Raw genomic sequence first — 22,409 nt, 5'->3', positions numbered from 1 at the left:
GACCCCCTCGCCATATTTTACCTTTCCATCAGATCAAGCCACACGACCAAGCTCTGCCTGCTGCCGCCAGAGAGTATTAGGTGCCCAAAATGCACGGCTCGCTCCCCGCCAGGGGCACCAACCACTCAGACCCCCCGTCAAGCACGCACGCACGGCACGCGGGACACCCTCCCCGGGATGTTCCCTCTGGCGCGGGGTTCACATAAGCATCACATCACATCACCTCCCCCTCTGCACAAAATCTCCCCAAGCTCCCTGATCCACGGCATCGTTCTTGATTGTCCTACATTCTGCCTGCCAAAACCCCCCCGTTCCATACATTCCAAAGCCTGGAACTTACGGCCATTGATCCCCTCCGACATGAAAACATCACCGTTCACTCATGCTCTCAACTTCAACGTCCGTCCACTCAAGTTAATGCACCTCTGTCACCCGCCAGTGCCACTGCCAATGCCAGTGCCACATATCAAATCTCCCTCCCTCCTATCCGCCGGACTAGACAATGCAAATAGCACACAGGCTTTGCTGGCCGGGCACAAGCCACCACCACCCTCCGCGCGGTTGAACTGACACTGAAACCACCCCTGCTCAGCACCGTCCGATCGTGCGCAGACCCAGCTAACTGACATTTACACATCCAAACCATCTTACTCCTCTCTCTATCCGTGCTTTTGTGTTATTCCTTATCCGTGCCTCCCGCTCTCTCTCTCTCTGCTGTATGTGTCATTGCTCCGTCCATCAGATCAAATCAAAAAGAATTCTCCGATCTTAGGCTCAGATTTAGGCTCAAGGATTCCAATTTCCCAACGCTCGCCGACGATGATTCCAGAAAGATAAATTCCATTCCCTCAAAACAGCTTCCAATCGGCTCTGGATCATCGGAGGATAAAAAGAACCACATGTCAACTCCCATCATTTCGGCATGTCAAACGCAAGGCTACCTCCGACGTCCGGCGAAGGAGGGGCGATCAGAGCTCATGCAACTCCAACCCACCCCCATAAACATGCCGACCCTGCATCACTGACGATCACACATCACCCTCGCATGCGCAAACAATAGGCCTCTTCTAATCTTGTTTTTGTCCTGCTCTGCAAAAAGTATATCGCTATGCTAAGGGTCCAGACCACCGCCGCGCAACTCGCAGGGACCTCCTTCTGTTGGGGACGTCCGGGTAAAAAGTGCAAACCTGCAAACCTGCAAGATGGATGATGGATGATAATAAAAAATCGAAAAAGAAACCCCTGATAACTGATCCTCCCAATGCTCAATGCTTTGTCGAATGCATAAACGCCGCCGCCAACCCGGCAAGAAAACAGATGCATCCCGACGCCAACAGCTCGGTTGGAAAAATAAAAACGCCCCTGCTCCATCATGTGAATAACCCAACCCCTCGCATCACCGCACGCCGTGCTTGGAATCAAATCATCGCTGCTCAGCCTTGAGCCCCGGGCCGTCCCCATCCTCTTCCGTGCCAGAGTCCGAGTCCGAATCTGATGACTCACTCTTAGAGCTACTGCTGCTGCTATCGATCTCAATAGGACCGTTCATCTGCCGCAGGAGCTCCTGCGCCGTCATAGACCCGCCTGGTACCTTCGTCGGCGATGTCTTCTTGGCGGGCTCGTACGTCTGCACGCGATAACCCCCCTGCTGGAACGACGACGTCGGCTGCGATGACCGCGGCGGCTGCGACGCCATCGTCGGATCCTCTGTCGCCGCCGTCGCGTTCGAGCCCGTCAGCCCGCCGCCTATATCGGCCACGGCAACCTGCTTGATCGGCGTGCTCTGCGAGGGCGGCTCCTGCGACTGTGTGACGCTCGCGTCTCCAGCGCCGTTGACGCGCGCGCGCTTGTCCGCGTGTTTGTCGGAGGATGCCGGGGTTCCCATGCGGGGAGTTGAGCCGTACCCCATCATGTCCCGCTCGGCTTCCATCTCGGCGCGGCCGCGACGCTCCCGAAGCTTGATGCCGTACTTCTTGCGGATGGTGCTCTGCTTGCAAGCGAAGGAGTTGCGCAAGCTTGTGAGCTTCTTGGTGGTGTCCTCCTCCGTCAGGCCGAGCTTCTTCGCATCGGCGATCTTGAACTTGAAGTCCTCTTCAGCTCGCCTCAGCTCCGAGAGAAGAGCTTCGATCTGGGGCCCCGTGAGATGGGCCATATCTTTCGCACGGGGGGTCCCGAGAGGAGCCGGTTGGTTGTTGTTGGGGAACGATGACTGGGGCGTCGGTGTCGGGACTTGGGACATGGACTGGTGCTGGGGAGTCTGCACCTGCACCTGGGGAACTTGACTAGGTGCTGGACTTTGACTTTGGGAGGCGGTGTAGTATTCAACACGTGGGCGCTTCTTCGAGACCATTCCTGGAGCCCCGGGAGCGGAGTAGGACGAGGCAGCAGCTCCAGGGATGGTCTTGACATTCTGGACCATCTCCTTGGACACCGGGCCAAAGTCGCCGCAGACCTTGTTCATCATATGATACTGCAATCCAGCGTGTCCGTTGAACGACTGGCCGCAATGAGGGCAGAGGAGAAGGTGGTCGCTGTTGCCGAGGGCAACAAGTGGTCTCAGACACAGCCTCTTCTTGACATGCTGTAGACAGTTAGCGATGCTCTGGGATATCAACTGAGCAGGGAACGTACATGAGTCCATGATTCAACGTTGCCAAAGATGCGATGGCAGAAGGTACACTCCGGCCTGTCCATATTCTGGGGCGCCTTGGGTACAACCACATTCATGGGATTCAGCCTGTGTGGGGGTGGTGCCTCCGCTTGAATGGATGCCGGCGTCATGGGCTGATGGAAACCAACCGGCCGAGCCGCTGCCGCCGCCGGCGGTGGAGGCAGAGGCGGGCCTGGTGCGGGTGGTCTTTGCATCGAGCTCTGGGCAGCAGCGGTAGGGATAACGTGCTCGTTCTCGACAATGTCGTTGGCGTCGTACCCCAGGCGATTCGCCCGGGCCAGGGCATTAACGAGGCGCCGGGCTTCGATCTTGGGCAGCCGCGTAACGAGGGCCTTGTCGAGGAACTGGTCGCTGGCCTTGCTGAGGATGTTGTCCGCCAGCTCGTCCAAATCTGCCGGCTTCAACCAGCCGACCAGGTCGGCCTTTCCTTCTGAGACTATGCGTTGGCCGAAGTCTCTGATTGCTCTTTTCAAGATGCCACCGTCTGCACGGTGCATGGCGACGTTCATCTGGGTATTGTCAGCATGTTGCCAAAAAAGTAGAAGGGATCGAAGGATCGATGGTATACATACGATGAATGCCATGTGGTAGTGGGAGCCCAGGAGACACTTCTCAAAGTTGTCTCTAACCGCTCGGCGGACTGCATCTTCGTCACACTCGGCAATCAGCGTGCACAGCTTCGTGTAGTCCTCCGAGAACTTCTGCGACTTTGCAATCTCCTCCGAGGATGGCGTCTGGCCGTTGCTCAAGGCAGGAGAGGCCGACGCCGGCACAGGTTTGGGCACGTCAGACGAGATCTTGGGCGGCTCTCCAGCCGCCGCCGGAGTCCCATTCACCGCCGGCTGTCCAGGCACCGGGACAGGGACCGGCGTTTGCTTTGGCGCAGGCGGCGGTGGTGTTGGAGCAGACGGCTGCTGCTGCGGCGCATACGGGAAGGCGGGTGGTGAATTTGAGGATGCGCCGGCACGGTTCTGGGTGTGTGATGCTGCGCTCCCAGGACGAGAGCCGTTCTGTTGCGGGGCGTATTGAGGCAGCTGCCCCCCGGCGGTGAGCTGCGGGCTCTGCGCCATGGTCGAGGCCATTGGCGGTGGACTGGCCAAGGCTGGTTGTCTTCTGAGTTGGAGGTGAAGCTGGTGATGTAGGTCCTGGTGGTGGTACCACGTGACTGACACGAGATCGAGGTGCGTTTGATGTCCGAACTGAAGTACTCGCTGCGGGATGATCACAGGTCGAGGACTGATTGCACTTGATTGTGCAGACGCAGCAAAAGAATTATCACGAGTTGACGCGTCGCAATTGACGTTGTACGCGGTATCAATCAACGTCTGCCACTGCGAAGAAGATCGTCGTGAGAAGCACGTCGCGTTGAGTGGGTGGCGCGGGCAAGGAAGGGGGGGGTCCAGTCGAAGTGGTGAAGAAGGCCAAGTTAGGAGCGCTACAAGAGGGGGGGGGCTCTTGCTAATTAGAAAAAACTTATTAGCGTCAAATGTTATAGAAAAGCGGGGCGTTATAGAGCGTCCAGCAAAGGGCAGGCGCTATAAGCAAGTCGGCAGGCGCGGGCCTAAGGCTGCACGGGCCTGCATATATAAACCTTTTATCATTTATGTAATCCACAGATGGCTCTATTGGAGAAGTGCAGGGAGACCTGTGGAAGAAGCGAGCAATGCACCCAATCAAAATGGTTTCCCACGTCAATGTCTCCAGAAATGGTCACGCCTTCAAAGTCTGTATTTTTAGACGTATATTCGCAGAGCTTAATAAAGACCACAATTTGGTGTGCTATTCGAAGTGTCGTACATGCCATCCAGGCAAAATTAGCCTTCTCCGGTTGCGCGTCAGTGACCTGGCTGCTTAGCACTGCTTTCACATTGACCCTCCTGTCTTTGGGATCTTGTCGCTGCACCGGAGAAACAGAAGTTCATGGCTCACAGTAAATGCGAAGAATTGTTCTGGACCAAGTCCAGCATCGTCATTACGGAAATAGCTATTGTAAACATACTGGCCATACCCAGACGTCCCGTAAAGCCATAAACCAAGCCCATTCATCAAACGACCGTCTGTACAGGCGTTCCCTAATAATCCTATCCAATCCCAGTCTCATGCCAGGTCATTTCATCCATACATTCCCGGGGGTATCAGCCGTATCCAGTCGTCACACACGCCACGCACGCACTTAGATCTGCTCGCCAATACACGCCAGCATGAGGCGCTGGTAGTCGCCGCTCGTCTCGCCCTTGATCCTGCTCGCCAGGCTGCGGTTGTACTTGGCCTGGTACGCCCCCTTGACATTGGCCAGGAAGTTCTTGTCCCAGTGAAAACGGACGACGCGCGCGACGAGCAGGTGGTCCTTGGTGCCGAGGCCGGCCATCGAGTCCTCGAGGAGCTTGGCCGCGTGCATGTACTTGTCGACGGCGTGGCGGAGCTGGAAGAGGAGCGCGTCCTCCATATGGCCCGAAAACTCCTGTTCGTCCTGGTCAGCATTAGGATTTCGCTGATAAAAAACACAAACTGGGGTGGGGGTTGTGTGGACTTACCTTCTTGATGACGTCCTCCAGTTTCCTCCTGAACTTTTGCTCGTACGCCTGGTTGATGGCGCGGATCTGGTTATCGTTGCGCGTGCTGAGGATGCTGCACACCAGCATCTCGTCCGTGCCGATCTTGCCCTCGGTGGCGCGGTACAGGTCCATGACGTCCTGGTCGACCTGCTGGGGAATCACCGGCGCAGAGTCCTCCGCGCGGTTGGCACCGAGTACAATGAGGAAATGCCTCTCCGTCTTCATGCTCAGGTCGCCCTTGACGTCGTCCTCGAGGCGGCGCTTGAAGGTCTGCTGGTACGCGCTCTTGATGGCCTGCATGTCGGCGTTTGAGCGGCCGAGCAGCACGTCGTTGAGCACGCTCTCCTTGGTGCCGAGCCCGTCCATGGCCTCGAACAGGTTGTAGACGTCGGAGCGCAGCGGGCCGCGCGCGACGGACACCATGCCCTTCTGGAACCAGCTGCTCGTCTCCTTCTTGATGTCCGTCTCGAGGTCGCGCCGGAAGTTCCGCTGGAAGGCGTCCCTGATGGCCAGGATCTGCAGGGGGTCCTTGGTGGCGAGGCAGCGGATGAGCGTCTTCTCGTCGGTGCCGAAGCCCTTCATGGCGTTGCGGGCGGCCGTCGCGTCGGGCGTAGCGTCCCAGTTGATGATCTGCGGCGGGCCGTAGCCGATGGAGGCGGGCGTCGGGGGCCCGTAGTTCTGAGGCGGGGGAGCGCCGTAGGACTGGTTCGGGGGCGGGCCGGGGGGTGCGCCGTAGGGTGACGGGGGGATCGGGGGCGGTGCGCCGTAGCCGCCGCCTTGAGGCGGGTATCCGCCCTGTGGAGGATACTGGCCCGGCGGAGGGCCCTGAGGGGGGTAGTGGCCACCTTGAGGAGGATATTGGCCGGGAGGTGGTTGTTGGTAGTAGCCGCCCTGCTGAGGGGGAGGATATTGGCCGCCCTGAGGAGGGTAGCCGCCGTAACCTCCCTGGGGAGGGTACTGGCCGTAGCCCCCGCCGTGCGGCTCTGGTCTGGTGGTTAGGCAATCGCTGAGGAAAATGGCGGAAGGATGGAACTTACGGGCGCCGTAGCCGTGCTGGCCTGGATAGGACATGGATATTTCGATGCGACGCGTAGAGTTCACGAGAGCCGAATTGGCGATGTCGGGAGAATCGGCAGGTGGAATGCTGCTGGAATGCGGGAAAGTTGCGTCACGTAGGGCGGGGTAGTGGTGATGACTGCGGGGCACAGAAAAGCTGCGAGTGTTCGTAGGCGGAGGATATGTGAGGTGTGTAAAGGAATCGGAAACACGGCTTTGGCAAGCTCTTGGGATGCTGGGCGGCTTTATTTAAGGTCTTGGGCCGTCCGTCTGCAGGATGCGAGGCGAAGGCGAAGGCGACGGACCCGGCGTGGCTGTGAATAAGGTAAAGTAAGGTATGGTCAGGTAAGCTACCCGTGCCTAAATGGTAATAGTAATTGCGTGTTGGGATGTTGGGACTTGGAAAGGCTTCCTTCCCGCTTCCACTCCTTCCACGAGACGGGGTCCGCTCTCTCCTGTTGGTCCGGCCCTGAATCAAAACTCGACGAGGAAGGAAACGGCTCGAAAGGAAGCAGCGCCTTACGGGGATTAGACGATGAGGTGAGGGTCCGTCGAGTAAGCTTCATCAGGCAGCATTATTGGGCCATTTTAGAGAGAGACATGGATGACGAGGTAGCTTGGTAGCGCCCAGTGGTGGTGGAGGGTGGCTTAGTAGGCACGCGCCTAACAAAAAAGCAGTGAAAGGGCCCAACGTCATTGAGAAAACCAAACCGAGCTCTCGGCGCGGCCTTGGGCTGCAGCTCCCGCTCCACAAACATCACCAATTGTTTCCTCGCACGAGCCACCCCGCCCTTGTCGAACCCTGCCGAGCTGCTGAAGCGCCACAGACGTGCGTAATCTGGCGGAGAGGCGTTGCACAGCCAGAACGTTGTCGTTTCTTTCGGGTTGGTTTTTGGTGGTGGAATACGCGTGTTTGTGACTCTGTGAGGCATGGTTGTTGAATCATCATGGCAGTGATGCGATGCGCTGTGCTATTTGGCGATCTTCAGGTGCGAACAGACTAGAGGAGGACTGAAGAAGACAAACACATCCGTTGCTGAATCTGCCTTGCGAGGTGCTGCACCGACGTTGCAAGTCAGGCACGATCAACGAACCGTTCAACGATGCGCTGATGCAAGCTTGGGCCAGTCAATGCACGGAGGATTTCTTGCAGATGTTCTGAGAGTGGGCCAGAATATTGCAGCGAGGAGAATGAGAGAGCAGAGAGGCGACATGTTCGTTTGGAAAGCGACGCTGGGCACGGGCAAGCCACAGCTGGCTGCGGCGGTGCTCTGAGCACAGCCACCGGTCATCGCCGCCGGTTCCTGAATGTCGGAGGAGAGTCATTCCCGAGTTAAAACCAATACTTTATGTAATCAAAGTCCTGCTTATGTCACCCACTCCACATCGAGATGTTTATGTCATCATCCAGGAACACCTCGAGAATCCACCAATTTCATTCTCAAATGTCAAGGCTCGCAATGTCAGTCCAGTCCACTGCAACTACACATCTGCCGTCACTAGGTTCGCGTTTCACTCTTGCGTACGCCGTCCCCTGACTTGTGGGACGTTATTCCGCCTTCTTCCAAGGCCTAGACGCTCCTGTTCAGCCGAGCAGCAGCATCCCTCGAGAACGCGGTGGCTGGGAAACCGTCTCCCGCCGCCTCTCATTGGCCAGCCCGCATCCGCCTCGGCAGACTAACCGATCCAGCCAGCGCTGTCTTGCGTGCTCGCCCCCTGTATGTCCCCCCGTGGCCGCCATCTTCTCAAGCCTGTGCCTGGCTCTGTGGCGCCTCTCTTCCCACCTTCCGTCCCAGCCAGCGCGTGGCTTCACGGGCCACCCCCGCCTACAGTGGACAAAGACCCCTGGCCAACCAGCAGCACTGGTGGAATGACCCCTGGTGACCCTGGATTCGCTCCAAACCGCCTTGGAACAAGAAACCACCACCACCACCACCACCACCAAAGTTGCTTCCCAACCACCAACATTTCCATCGCCAGCTTTTTTTTTCCCGCCTGGCTTGTGGTCCCTTTTTCTTGCCCCTGGCCCTGTGAGCAACCATCCGACAAGTGTCTCCAGCCATCTGCGTTTGCTAGTGCACCGCAGTAAAACCACAATGGCTCCCGCTCCCATGTTTGCTTCTTCTCCCGCCCTGTCCCCTTCCCTTCTGCTTCTCCAGTTTTCTGTCATACATTGACGCCAGATCCTCTTCCGTGATCGATCGGCAGCCGCTTCTCCATCCACCGTGCGTCCTGTCTATCTGTCTGTTCCCGTCCTCCCGTCTGTCTGCATCTGCCAATTGAGAGCTTCAACCAGCAGAGCAGCAGCAGCAGCACTCCAAACAGCGATCAGCAGCAGCAGTGGCTGTTTGCTGCCTCTTGATCCCTCATCAAGATGCATCCTCCTGCCTCCCTCACCCTACTCCTGTCCCTATCCACGACAGCAAACGCCTTCCCCGTCCTCGACTTCCTGCTTCATCCCCGAGATAAGCCAGCAAAGTCATATTCCGTCGTCAACGTCGAGGGAAGTCCCAGTACCGGCTCTCCTGATGTGGTCACCGTCACCAGGGAACCGGCCCAGGTGACCGTCACCGAGCGTGTCAGCGATCCCGCCACTCAGATCTCGTCTGCAGTACAGACGACAACGACCACGTCCATCATCGTGGTCAATGTTGATGGGACAGACGCCCCGACGACTGTGACCATCACCCCGACCCAGAAGCCTGCCCCTGAGCCAACATCAATACCACCAACAACACCACCACCAGCTGCTCCCCCGTCAAGCACCGCTGCCTCCGAGCCACCAGTCTCGTCATCAGACGATTCCCAGCCTTTGCCTTCATCAGAAGCTCCTCAGCCATCGTCAGCTTCATCCAGCACTCCTGAACCTGCTCCCTCGCCGTCTGCCGAGCCCTCGTTTTCATCAGAGACCCCTCAGCCGTCGTCTGTCTTGCCGAGCACTTCTCAGCCCTCGCCCTCGCAAACATCGGAGGTCTCTCAGTCATCTTACTTGGCGACAAGTACGCCCCAGCCATCCGTGCCGACCTCAAGCACCCCTGAGCCATCACCGTCATCTTTCTCGACAACTTATGAACTGTCGAGCACCGTGGAACCAAGCTCTAGTCCGGCACCGATTACATCCGTCGACTCTTCTACGCCTCCCGCTGCACCGTCCACTTACACATCTGAGGCCCCTGCGTCGTCTTCACCCACGACGTCCTTCGCTCAACCGAGCATCCCCAGCAGCAGCGCTCTCGAGGTTTCTTCGTCGCCAGTTGCATCTTCCACGCCCGTCGTTGTTGCCCCTCCCCCGTGGACAGAGACCCAGGTCGTCCCAACGTCAGCCCCCGCGACATCGGCAGCGGAAATCCCACCCCCTGCTCCAACACCGTCCATCAACTCGACATCATCAGAATCAACATCTACCACCTCATCCTCCCCTGCGTGGACACCCAGCCCGTCCACCAGCACGAGCATCGTAACTACTACCCAGCCCGATGACACTGCTGCCCCAACCACCTGGGCCCAAGAGACGACCACGCCTCTCCTCCCGTCAACCTTGCTCACCAGCATCGTCAGCGTAACCACCTCCCCTTCTCCCGTCCCAGCATCCACCACCACCTACAACGACGGGTACTGGACTCACAGCTACGACGACGGCTACTGGTCAACCAGCAAGTACCCCGACGGAGAGCCCACACCGACTCCCGCGCTTCAATCATGAAGCCCTCTTCCCCATTTTCCTTTTTTATTATAGACGACGACTGGTCATCAGACGGCCCCCATGTTTCTGCATGCATGCGCCACGGCGTAACTGATTTTGACGCGAAATGGAGAAAAGATTACACGTCTTTATGGGACACACGTACCTACTAACGAGACCTGAGAAATGATGGTTATATCCAGGGCGAAGCCGCCTTCTATGCGTGTGCTGTGATGAAAGGGAATTTATCAGCACCGACCAAGAGCTGGGAACGCGCCGTCATCATTGGGTTTCCTAATGTTTAATCACATAGAATGTAAATAAAACATCACAAATCATTACTTACACCTCGCTTTCCCGATACCAGTGTGCGCCGCATGTAGTCGCCTCCCCAGATCGTCAATTTGTTCACTCAGGCCTGTCAGTGAGCTATCGCCTCCGAGTCCATGGAATTGAGACATTGAAAACATCCCGCTATGAAAGACCACTCTTTCGCTCCCGCGACATGTAAGCGAGATTCACCCAGACGGCAACTCATCCCCGTCAAAGCAATCTCATCCCGAACCCGCGACAGTGGCTGCCATCCAACACATGGCCAAAACGTGCACCTCACGAGCGACGGAAGCCCATAAAAGCCTTGTCTCCCGTCACGTCCTTCTTCCAGAACACCGCCCACCAGTACCGTCTCAATCATCTGGGCCGTCCTCATCCTTCCACACATCGAGCAACACCGCACCTTCAGACATGGAACCCAACGACAACACCAACAACCTTCCACACAGCTCCCACAGCCGCGACGACAACCTCACATCTCCCACCACCACCACCACCACCACCAACACCAACACCAAGCCCGACCCGCCGCCCGGCGTCGTCGCCGGCTCCCTCGCCATCTGTGCCGCCTTCGTCCTCTTCGGCTTCGGGTGCTACTTCCTCTCCCGCTGGCTGCAGCGGCGCCGCGCTCCGCAGACGCCGAAAACCCCGCCGGGGTGGACCCGCCAACAGGTACATGGCGTGGATAGGACGGCGAGGGGGCAGTTTGGGGGTGCTGTGTGATGGTGAGTCTTGGTAGGCATGTGAAGGGGGTCAGACTGACAACTCAGCCAGTAGGGACGTCCCCGATATCGCTGGCTCAGGCACATGGGAACGCGTTGCGGTGCTGGGAATCACGAGCTTGATGTCATGGTTGGTAGCAAGTTGGGGATATCGCGGTGTTTGCCTGAAAAATGGGGGATGACGGTGGATCGCGAGGGATTTGCTTCCGTATATATCCGGCCAAGTCTTTAGGCTCATTTCTTTCGACAAGCCTTGAATATGCATAAATTGTTTGTTGTCAAGTCTACTTGTTGCAACTCGCGATATTGGAGTTGTGATAGGTTCGAAGGGGGCTGGTAGCGTTGAGGCTAACGCAGCTAGAGACTTGGGCGACTCAACCAACTCACGCAACTCACGAACCGGTTCGTGGGGGACTTGACATGTGTTCATCCTGAAATGACCAAAAGAAAACAATTTGCTTGCCAGGTTTCATTCACTTTCCATCCACAATCGTGCTCTTAGTCGGGTTCCTGCAGGATCATGGAGTTCTGCAATCTTCAGTCCATGGTGCCGACCATCCGTGCCACAAGGAATAGCTTTTTCACAACAGTCTCTGTAAGCTAGGCTACCCGCTAACACCGCAAAGTCGGACAAGCACCTAGGCTATTAGCAATCGACTACGGCTTATTTTCTCTCGTGCATGGTGTTTCCTGCGCCTGCCACCTTAGCCACACGCGGCTGCAGAATTCGCTCTCTCCTCGGTGAGCGAGCTACGCCTCACGACCCAATGACAAGGCTACACGTTCATGACAATATGTAACAGCTGACAGCGCAGCAGCTGGGATATCCCGTCCGAACAACTTCATCCCAAGAGAGGTTTATCGAGGCAGGCGCGAGGAAATACTGATGAGCTGCAAACTTTTGAAAAGCACATGTCTAAGTGAGGACGGCGCATGCACATGGCAGACTCATGTCATGTCTCAGCTATCATGCCATCATAGTCTTGCCTGGTCCCGTTGGTTCGGAAGCTGGTCTGCCAAGCTAAGCAGCTCGTCGGGAAAATATATAGGACTTGTAAAGGTTTCGTAGGGCTGGTCCGCAGCATGAGACGAACCACCCACCCTTCCTCTTTTCTCGCACCGAGTCCTGGAGACCCGACTTCGTGGTTCATCTCAACAATCACACCCACCAAAACGCAAAGGAGTGTACACCACACCTGACTCTTACAAAAATGTCCCCCCAGCCGCACTGCGGCCGCAAAAGCGCCCTCCTAACCCTGCTCCTCTTCTTCACCCTCCTCCTACGCCTCACCGCCGCCGCCCCAGACCCATCCCCCCTCAACACAACCCTCGACATCTCCGCGCTCTACCAGTCCGCCGACGCCACCTGCGTCGGCTACGAGGGCCAGTGGAACTGCCTCGCCGACAAGTTCCAGCGCTGCACGGCCGGCAAGTGGACCGCAGCGCTGTCGTGCAGCGCCGACGAGGGCACGCTTGACAGCAGGGACACGACGACGACGACGACGTGCTCGCCGCTGGGGAGGACGGATCTGGTCGAGTTCGCGGGGGAGTGCAGCGCGGCGTGGGGGTTTGGCAGCGGCAGCGGATGGGGCAGTGGGAGCGGCGGGCGGTGTAATAGTAATGGGTGTTATTATGGTGCTGGAGCGAATTTGACGGTTGACAAGTGGGTTTATGCGCTGGTTGTTGGTGTTGTTGCTTTGGGGTTCTGGTGAGGAGTTGAGGATTCGTGATGTCTGAATAGTTGCATTTTAGGGGTGAAGGAGACTATGACTTGGTCTTGGAAGGCGGGAGTAACACATAGACGTTCGCTGGTCAGCCTGAACGGTATCGTTTCTTTTGTTTTCAAAGCAAAGTCATTGTCAATCGACGTCGTCTCATTTGTAGCATTCATAGAGTCAGCAATTTCATACAGATATAAGCCGAACTGTCAGAATTGTGAACACTTGAGTGCCAGACACAAGCTACCTCGCATTAGGTCCATGTCGTTGATGCGATTGCCTCCGGCTACCACGGAAGGACCATCATGAAGTCAGAAGCACGGTTTTGAGCCCTGATAGCAATAAGGTGCTCTTTCCAGTGAACATCGTGTAAAAAGAGTAGAACTATTTTGGTGAGTTAGGATGTGCTAGTCGAGAATGCACTGTGACAGTCTGTCAGTGGCTCAGCAAGTAAATTTTTGGGAAACGACCATGAAGTAAGGTAGAAAGAGACTTACAGACACAAAAGTCGAATTGACCTCACACAACGGAAATAAGGCTCAAATTTGAGGCTGATCGTCTGACATCAACTCGGCAATCCGGAACGCGGCAGATGGTCCACAGATCGTCCTCCACGAGGCGGGTTTGCGCTATCGTGACGTCACCCCTTGGCGCATCACCGGACCAGGTTTAGGAGCGATGACATCGCATCAAATGTGCGTCTTGCCAAATATTTATATTTCTCACATATTGATTGAAAAGACATTTGAAACACAAATACGTCTCCTTTGACCCCTCTGTAGAATCAAAGTATACCCGAAACATCACTCAACATGGCCGCCAACACCAACACCGCGACTCTCGATGCCGAGAACGCCTACCAGAGCCCTACGGTTCCCCAGACAAATGATGCAGCCTACACCAAGACGACCGTAACCACTGGAACCGGCGTCGGAAGCGCGGTAGGCAGCGGAAACCACGTTGCCGGCAACCCCGCGACGCACGCTGGCACCCACGCGACAGTTGGCGGCGGAGATGCCCCGACGACGCGTTCCGGGGGTATCGGAGGACAAATCAAGGGCGCACTCGCCCAAGGACATGTCAGTAATCTGTGGCAAATTGTCGAGACTTGTGTTGCTAACTGCAGACAGGGCGTTGGCGAGGTGCTGAGGGGCAAGTTCAACTCAGCGGTTGACACTGCAGCTGGCGACACGGCTGGGCAGGCCAAGAACAAGAACATCGCCACGGGAGGCGAGAGGGAATTCGCGGGCAAGGATTTTGTGAAGAAGGGTACCCTCGACAAGGCACTTTGAGTCGAAAACCCGGACGGTCATGATAAGTAGCGTTTGCGTTATGATATACCCATAACATTGAGTTTGGACCTGTACCTTGAGAAACCGTCACACAAAGGTGATCCGGAGAAAGAGGGTTCTTTTTCTTAATATCAAAATCCGTCACCCCCGTCAACTCTCATTCCAGTCCATGCTTACAATCTATATTACAATTCCATCCACAAGAAGCAGCATATCTTGACAACCACCACCTGAACATCACCCTTGTTGCATCTCAGACGGATCTCGGTAATATCTTACTTTTAAAGGTCTACGAGTGTACTCCGATTAGCTCATTGATCAGCATCGTTTTTAGCACGATCGACCCAGTCATTCGACCTACGGTGGTGAACGGTGGATCAACAGGAACTTCGATCATTTCAACCATGGACGCACCCATCAAACACTGGGACGACATGGCCAAGGCTCGAGATTCTGTCAAATCTAATGGTCTCCAAAATTCCCTCTTTGCAAACCTACCAATGGAGATTCTCCTTCAGATACTCGGAGACCTCCGTCTGTATGGTCGCTTCGCTTTGTCTCAAACTTGCAGAGACCTTCGGTATCTCACACATAAAGACTGGAACGCAACATATGCCAAGTTTTCGCAAGAGATGCAGGTGGAGTTCTTGGCAGATCTCACCTCTACCCAGCCGAACCGCTGGTTGTGCACGGTTTGTTTGAGCCGCCACACTGCCCGGGACTTCAGAGACATTGAAGAAAATTTCCATCCCGAGCTGCGCTGCCTAAATAAGCAGAGAAAAGGACATATGACCCATGCCCACATTCAGCTGGCGACGAAGGCTGTTCGACTCCAGCACCTGCTCGCCAGTGAGCTCCGGCCGGAAGCCCTGCTGAAGCCCTGGTCGTTGCCCCAAATCCGGTCGCCTCGCCTCGAACTTGAACCGCTTCTGAAGGCGGTGCCGAAGGTTGTGGATGGCAGGTTTCTCCTCTTCGTCGAGTTCAACTTCGTGTGGAACAGTCGTCAGGAAGCATCGGCACTGACAGACATTCTCCAGTGCCATTATCCATTCTGTGCTCACCTGGAAACAGATGCTTGCCAGATTCCATACTGTACTCAAGTGAGAACGAATCCTAGTGAGGCTAGCCACTATGGAAAGAAACCACTTCTCTTCGGTTTGAGTGCCGATAACAAATATTTTGAGCAGCTTGTGGACAACGTCGATTTGAGGAGGCACGTAACATACATCAACGGCCGTTTGTGTCACCGGGTTGAAACTCGCTCGCCGGATTCCCAAGGCACCGATTTGATGGAAACGATCGACAAAGCTTTTGAAGAACCGGGACAGGAGTTCCAAGGTCAGTGTCATATCTGCCTGACGGACTACAGCATCCTGGTGGAGCCAGGCAGACTGATATGCCGAGCTTGGATCGACTACGGGACTGGCAATTCCCCAATGGAAGACGAGTGGCAGGTGCAATTTGGAAAAGAACTGATCATACCTCATTTGGCTGGCAGTGTGAGACGAAGATACGAAAAACAGGCTTCCGCTTTCCAGAGACGTGCCGTAGAGGGCAGCATATTTGGCTGAGGACCCGAGGAATCGCTTCATATCATGCAGAAGATTTGCCTTGAATAATGAAAATTACGACTGGATGAGCTGATGGACTTAGATCGCCAAGCGAAACCCGGATTGTCGCATTTTGGAAAATCATCGACGCCTGCCAGAGGCAGGGTTCACGTGTGCTTCCTTTGCCGGCACAGTAATTATGACAAAACATAGCAACACTGGCATGTCTTAAAGACATGCTGTTAAAGAATTACAAGCTGACATATGAACTGGAATAAACATGGAATCAACACTGCCATGTTCCCTGCCATTGATAACTTGGGCACTCTTCCTTTGTGATTCTTTTCTAGAGCGTTCATGAAACAGCGGCAGTGATCAAACAAGTCCTTTGCCTACCAGTTGGCATAAACTGTACCCTCGTATGGTCTTAGACTGACACCATCTCTGTTGATGCTCTTCGAGGTGCTCCCAAGCAACCTTTTCCATCCATCAAAGCCAGGTCCCAACTTCAACACCTGCTCTCGATTGGAAAAGTTGAGCAAGACCACCGCTGTCCTCCCATCATAGCTCGTCATGGTATATACGTATACATCCTCGCTGTCGTCAAACTGATCAACCGTGTCGAACCGACCGTAAACAAACACATCCTTCTCCTGACGCCGCATGTCCAGCAACTGTCTCCAGTATGCCAATACACTGTCCTCGTCATGTTCTTGTTGCTCAACATTCCACTCGTCGAAGTCGTCGTTGACGCGCATCCACGGCTTGGAGCCCTTGGTAAACCCACCATGCTTCTCTGCCGTCCACTGCATGGGCAGTCTTCCGTGGTCTCTCGCCTTTAGCCTCATCTCCCTCATTACGTCGCTCATATCCGCGTCTAGGCCGCGCTTCTGTCGCACACTGTCGTAGTAGTTCTTCCCCTCGACATCGATGTAGTCGTCGACGGTCCACGACTCGGGCGCGTTCGCCATGCCGATCTCCTGCCCCTGGAGAAGGAACAGCGTGCCGCACAAAGTGCCGAGGTGCGTCGCCAGCATCTTCGCCGCAGTCTTTCTGTGTTGGGGCAAGTCGGACGCGTACCGTGAAAGCGAGCGGCCAGAGTCGTGGTTGTCCATATAAATCGCGTTCCACCCATCACACCTAATCATCGCCTTTTGCCACATACCAACAATATGCTTGAGCTTCGAAAGACGGAAGTCGTCGCGCTCGTACTTGTGGTTCGGCCCAAAGTCCATGTCGACGATGTCGCCTGTAAACAGCATGTTCAGCTCGTGCCTGTCCCTAGCTACGTACGAGGCCACGCTGGCTTCGTCCTTGGTGAAGCCCAGCTCCCCGACCGTCATGCAGTTATACTTGTCGAACACCTTCTCCCGCATCTCGCGGATGTACTCGTGCATGCGCGGGCCGCTGGCATAGTACAGCGCTCCGGGCTGGTACTCCCTGTCCGGGAACGCGACTGGGGCGTCGGGGAGGTCGGGATGTTTCGACATGAGGTTCATGGAGTCGATTCGGAAACCATCGGCGCCCTTCTCCAGCCAAAACTCCATGTCTGCGTACGTGGCGCGGCGCATGTCCTCGTTAGCCCAGTTGAGGTCCGGCTGGGAGGGCAGGAAGAGCGAAAGGTAGTATTGCCCTGTGTGCTCGTCCCAGGTCCAGGCACTGCCGCCGAACAGGGAGGCCCAGTTGTTGGGTGGTTTCCGATTTCCATCCGAGTCGAACTTAGGATCTCTCCAGAAGTAGTAGTCTCTCTTGGGGGATGTTCGAGATGATCTAGATTCGCGGAACCATTCGTGCTCGCCACTGGTGTGGTTGACAACCAAGTCGAGGAGAACTTTAATACCCCTCTCGTGGCAACCTTGGATCAATGTCTCCGCATCTTTGATCGAGCCATAGGGTTGGTGAATTTCCCTGTAATCTGAGATATCGTAGCCCATGTCATTCTGAGGGCTCTTGAAGATGGGTGAAAGCCAAATGGTGTCGGCCCCGACCGACTTGATGTAGTCCAGCTTCGAGATAATGCCAGGGAGATCACCTAGACCATCTCCATCAGAGTCCAGGAAGCTGGCTGGGTATATCTGATAAACGACAGCCTCCTTCCACCACTCGCGATCAGGGGGACTGTGCGTTGCCGGCATGACTGCTGCGATGGCAAAAAGAAAGAAGGAAGAAGTTGAGGAACTGGGATTCGAACCATGGAATACGGGAATAAGTGGACGTAGCAACGGCTCTTATGTTCACATTGAGGCTCTTAGCCGGGACGTCTAATACCTAGGTACCAACATGCGGTCCGGATCCCGGCGGGGTAGACACGGACGATGGGGGTTGCTCGGGTGAAATTTTGAGGCTCAGAAGGGTGAATTATGATTCGTTGGGCAACGCCACTTCGCGAAGACTAGCGCCATGGCCTTTAACATGATCACGAATTTCTCCAGAAACAACGCCAAACAGTTCAGCCGTGGGTGAATTTCGACTTACGTGATTACGGAGATCGATCATTCGTTGGAATATCCGCAATAGTGCACATCCAAATTCCTCCACTCAGACTCCAAAAGCCCCTCGCTGAAATATTCGCTCACAGAGGCCAAGATGCAGATCACTAAGTTGTCACCTGAGAAAGTGTGGCGTTCGGGGCATCGCCGATAGCCTCTTTGAGACGAACATTCTTCATAGATTAGAGTTGTCTCAACATTTTCGCATGACCATGATCGACAGTCAACTTTCATGGTCGACACTTGGGAATCAATTCGAAGGTATCAGCGGAAAAGTCACAAAGCGCAAAGTTATCATGCTCCATGATAAAGCTGTCCTTTGGTTGATGATCGTTGCTGATGGTTTCTCTGGTATAACACCCGTGGAGAACTCATGCAGGGCGTTGTTAGCAAGTGACCATGATTCTCGTCTGAACGGGCACTTATATGGCTTCTAGGCCAACACTGATTTCTATTGCCCTTATCTCTTAATTCTGAATTCATATCACCGAAACCACGATTACAAGGACGATAATGAAAACGATGAGAACGATGACAGCGATAACGACAAGGACGACGACAAAGACAAGAGCGGCTGTGAAGACAAGGACGACGACGACGACGACGACGGCGACGACGGCGACGACAGGGACGACAGGGACGACAGGGACGACAGGGACGACAGGGACGACAGGGACGACAGGGACGACAGCAAGAGGGGCAACAACAAGAATAATAGCGAAGTAAAGGCAAGATGGGCCATCAAGTTACAAAGAGTATACAACCACGTGCGAATATCAGAAGCTGTTCAGAATTCATATATCTCGCACTCAATATGCACTTATTCCTTGATGAAACTGCGTAACTGTTGCGACTGCTTATTTTCCCACCGCAAAAGCCGGGGGCAAGTATTTGAAGAAGAATGAAATCAGATGAACCATTCTAGGGCCTCGCTTCTACGCATCTCGTCGGAGCACTCCTTCGATCATGTCACAATGGGAGAGTTTTCGAGAATGTAGAAGTGCTTCTAAATGTGAAGCAGCCAATGACAGTTCAGCCGTGCTCAGCAATTCAGCGATTATTTTAGCCAATTATAATTCACCAATTTCTTCCGCAGCCACTTTGCAGGGATCTCAACCAATCGAAATTCAACCATTCCAGCCGAAGCCACTCCATCGGGAATGCTATGGGTATGCTATGGGTACAGCATCGCCGACTTACACGGACGATATATCTTCTTTCCACAGAGAAAACCAACCTTTTTCTCTTTCCATTGCGAGAAGTCCCGAATTCTTGGAGACGCTAGCGATGTCTCTCCACGAAATCTCCTGTTCCCCGTGGGGACTGGCACCATACCTCGTGTCTCCGGAGGTGGATCGGAGGCCGAGCACCCAGAGGCAGTGTCTGTGTAAGAGGCTCAATGGAGTTGATATAAATCGTCGCCATTTCTCGTCTCTTTTCAATGACACCCTCTTCATGCGCCCGAAACATCTCAACAAACCCTAATTATTCCTTATACCCTCCAGCTTTAAGTAGCCCTTCATGGCCACCAAATCAACTGAGTTGGCGATAGCCAAGTCTCCTTCTGCCAACCACGTCGAAAAGTCTGGTGCCGAAGTTGACGAGGCACTCAAGGTCACTGCCGATCAACCAGACCTCACACCCAAGCAACAGTACCAACGTCTCTGGGCCAACCTCAATAAAGATAAGCGTTATGTGTTCTGGGCTTTGTACATCATGTCCCTCGTCTTCGGATGGGGGTATGATTCTGGTCTGTCAGGCGTAGCTATCGCCTTCCCTGAGTTCCGCGAGGCCTATGGCAACTACTATGCGGCAGGAGACCAGTTCGTCATTCCTGCCCTTTGGCAGTCGCTCTGGAACGCGGCAAGTACGATCGGTCAAGTGCTTGGCGCCTTCCTCACCGGTCAGTTCGCCGACTATACCGGCCGAAAGGCCGTCCTCTGGACCGCCGTTATCCTATCCTGGGCGGCGTCCTTCGCCCTCGTCTTCGCCCCTAGTCTCCCTATCCTTTTCGTCTCGAAGCTCCTCTTGGGACTGTCCGTCGGCTTGTCGACAGCCACGCCGCCCCTATACGTTACCGAAAACGCCCCAGCCGCCCTCCGAAGTACACTCAGTTCACTGACCAACGTAGTCATTGTTCTTGGGTTTTTTCTGTCTTCCATAACTGGGTGGGGCTCGTCGAAGATTGACGGACCCTGGAGTTATCGCCTGGCGTTCGTTATGACTTTCCTCGTCCCCACATTATTCGCCATCGGATTGCCGTTCCTACCAGAGTCGCCAGTGTGGTACGTCAAGAAGGGCAAGGACGACGACGCCAGAAAGGCAATTATAAAGCTTTACGGCAAGAATATCGACGTAGAAGAGCGGCTCCACTTTATCAAGTCCGAGTTGGAGACCGAAGCGGGCGAAAACACCGCCGCCAGCCAAACCAGCTGGAAAGCTATCTTCACGAAGGAACATCGATACAGAACTCTCGTTGCTGTGCTCGGTTTGCAAAGTCAAAACCTATCTGGCGGGTACTTCGCGGCAAGTTTAACTCCTCTATTTCATGGGTTTTTGAAGTTGTGGTGGCGATGTGGTGATGTGGTGGTGATGAGGCTAACTGGGTGCAGAACACATACCAGACGTACTACTTCGAACTCATCGGCCAATCAGACCCCTTCGGACTAACTGCGATCTCTTCGACACTGCAATTCCTTTCTAATTGTTTCGCCGTCTCTGTCTCCGATGTCCTTCCTCGTCGAAAATCCCTCGTTGGTGGTGGCGCACTGCTATGCTGCTGGTCGATCATCATCGGTGGCACTTCCCTCGCTGGGACGGCCAACAAGGCAGCAAACATGGCTCTGCTCGCTTTCATGATTACATGGTCCATGCTCTACACTGCGACAGTCGGATGCTTCGGTTGGGCAGTCGCTCAAGAGACTGCGTCTCAAGCGACGAGGCCCAAGACGATCGCCTTCACGCTCGTATGCCAACAGCTCACAGCCCTCTTGCTATCTTCGGTCTTTCCCTTCTTTATCAACCCGGATCAGCTCAACTGGGGCGGCAAAGTCATGTTCCTCTTCGTCGGCGCCGAAGTATTCATCCTCGCCTTGCTGTTCTGGTTCCAGCCAGAGACGAAGAACAGAACCTACCAGGACATCGACTTCCTCTACGCGAATCGCGTTCCTCCCCGAAAGTTCGCGAATTACGTCGTCGCGGACGGTGTTCTTCTTGAGAAGGCACGTGCTTGAGTGTGTGTATGAAGCCGCCACGGTGCAGCATACGGCGGAGTGTGCTCCGAAACATCGCTCTCGGGTTAGGTCTGGTATTATTGGTAGCCACATGTTAATGGGAAGCTTTTGATCCTCATTGTCGATGGGCAGAACTCGCCCTCATTTTCGCTGAATATTGAATCCAAATTTGACTCGTGGGGTAACCTCTCTCCAATCGGAAACCGATGCGCCAAGTCTAAATCTAGACCCAAGACGGTCTAGACTTTAAAGGGGGACCGAGCCCACCAACCCCAGATTATTCTTTGCGCGTCACTCGTATTCGCAGTCTCCTTCAACGTCTTCTTGATATCTTCTGTTTGTGTGTGCTCGAGGGAAAATGTCGCCAGAAACCGCGTTCTTGGGCATGAGAAAGGCGGCGGCCAAGGTCCGACAAGCGTGCGATACATGCCACACGCGCAAGATCCGGTGCGATGGGCGGCGTCCGTGCATGAACTGTCGCATCGCCAAGGTCGACTGCACGTACTGCGCAATCCCGAAGAAGACCGGACCAAAGGGACCAAGATATGGGCGAAGACCAGACTATCGACGACAGGCGGCACCGGCTCCAGTTCCTCAACCGGGTCATCCAGAACCTGGAGTTGGATGCAATGAGACGGGGCACGCTTCACGAGCAAAACCGACGGCGCCGGTCTTGCCTCGGAGTGCATTTGGGGTAGATAACGGCTTCCAACCGTCGCCTCAAGTATCGGCTGATATGTTCAGACGATGTCTCGACGCTTATTTCAAACACAAATACCCCATCACACCAATGCTGGACCAGCAACGCATGGAAGAATGCGTGCGCGTATATCCAAGATGTCCCGAAAGTTATGGACTTCTCATGTCGTGTTGTGCCAATATCGCTTTGGATCCCGACATACTATCAACCCCGGCGGATTTATCCAACCTGCAACAATGCAGTCCGGCTGGGATCAATCTTCCCCCGGTTGACTTCTTCCTCTCAGAAGCTCTGCGATCAAGAAGATACCACAATGTCGCCGATACCCAGTCACTTGCACAAGTCCAAACCTCATTCTTCCTTTACTGCATTTACTTCTGTCTCAACAACGACAATGCAGCATGGTTT

The 22,409-nt window shown here is 54.9% G+C and overlaps 7 protein-coding genes across 7 annotated transcripts; 4 read left to right on the top strand and 3 right to left on the bottom strand.

Annotated features, from left to right (window-relative positions):
- Nucleotides 1-1,423: 1,423 nt before the first annotated feature.
- On the bottom strand, nt 1,424-3,753 carry COL26b_007201 (uncharacterized protein; the record flags this gene model as incomplete). The annotated part of the gene is made up of 3 exons (XM_053180000.1): nt 1,424-2,581; nt 2,632-3,180; nt 3,244-3,753. 3 exons carry the CDS (start codon nt 3,751-3,753, stop codon nt 1,424-1,426), a joined length of 2,217 nt encoding a protein of 738 aa, XP_053036062.1.
- Nucleotides 3,754-4,844: 1,091 nt separating this feature from the next.
- COL26b_007200 (uncharacterized protein) lies at nt 4,845-6,297 on the bottom strand (the record flags this gene model as incomplete). Its single annotated transcript, XM_053179999.1, has 3 exons — nt 4,845-5,141; nt 5,206-6,209; nt 6,264-6,297. The coding sequence occupies 3 exons, from the start codon at nt 6,295-6,297 to the stop codon at nt 4,845-4,847; spliced, it is 1,335 nt and encodes a 444-aa protein (XP_053036061.1).
- Nucleotides 6,298-12,230: 5,933 nt separating this feature from the next.
- Nucleotides 12,231-12,496, top strand: COL26b_007199 (uncharacterized protein; the record flags this gene model as incomplete). Its single annotated transcript, XM_053179998.1, is given in 2 exon segments — nt 12,231-12,451; nt 12,463-12,496. The coding sequence occupies 2 exon segments, from the start codon at nt 12,231-12,233 to the stop codon at nt 12,494-12,496; spliced, it is 255 nt and encodes an 84-aa protein (XP_053036060.1).
- A 1,053-nt stretch (nt 12,497-13,549) lies between these two features.
- Nucleotides 13,550-14,029, top strand: COL26b_007198 (uncharacterized protein; the record flags this gene model as incomplete). Its single annotated transcript, XM_053179997.1, has 2 exons — nt 13,550-13,816; nt 13,868-14,029. 2 exons carry the CDS (start codon nt 13,550-13,552, stop codon nt 14,027-14,029), a joined length of 429 nt encoding a protein of 142 aa, XP_053036059.1.
- Nucleotides 14,030-15,971: 1,942 nt separating this feature from the next.
- On the bottom strand, nt 15,972-17,714 carry COL26b_007197 (uncharacterized protein; the record flags this gene model as incomplete). The annotated part of the gene is made up of 1 exon (XM_053179996.1): nt 15,972-17,714. One exon carries the CDS (start codon nt 17,712-17,714, stop codon nt 15,972-15,974), a length of 1,743 nt encoding a protein of 580 aa, XP_053036058.1.
- A 753-nt stretch (nt 17,715-18,467) lies between these two features.
- On the top strand, nt 18,468-18,983 carry COL26b_007196 (uncharacterized protein; the record flags this gene model as incomplete). Its single annotated transcript, XM_053179995.1, has 3 exons — nt 18,468-18,476; nt 18,575-18,835; nt 18,957-18,983. The coding sequence occupies 3 exons, from the start codon at nt 18,468-18,470 to the stop codon at nt 18,981-18,983; spliced, it is 297 nt and encodes a 98-aa protein (XP_053036057.1).
- A 606-nt stretch (nt 18,984-19,589) lies between these two features.
- On the top strand, nt 19,590-21,301 carry COL26b_007195 (uncharacterized protein; the record flags this gene model as incomplete). Its single annotated transcript, XM_053179994.1, has 2 exons — nt 19,590-20,549; nt 20,681-21,301. 2 exons carry the CDS (start codon nt 19,590-19,592, stop codon nt 21,299-21,301), a joined length of 1,581 nt encoding a protein of 526 aa, XP_053036056.1.
- Nucleotides 21,302-22,409: the final 1,108 nt, after the last annotated feature.

Source organism: Colletotrichum chrysophilum (genome assembly GCF_026319265.1).
Source record: "Colletotrichum chrysophilum strain AFK26 chromosome Unknown scaffold_57, whole genome shotgun sequence".
NCBI lineage: Eukaryota > Fungi > Ascomycota > Sordariomycetes > Glomerellales > Glomerellaceae > Colletotrichum > Colletotrichum chrysophilum.
The sequence above is the reverse complement of the archived record's forward strand: the minus strand, read 5'-3'. Positions and strand labels throughout refer to the sequence as shown.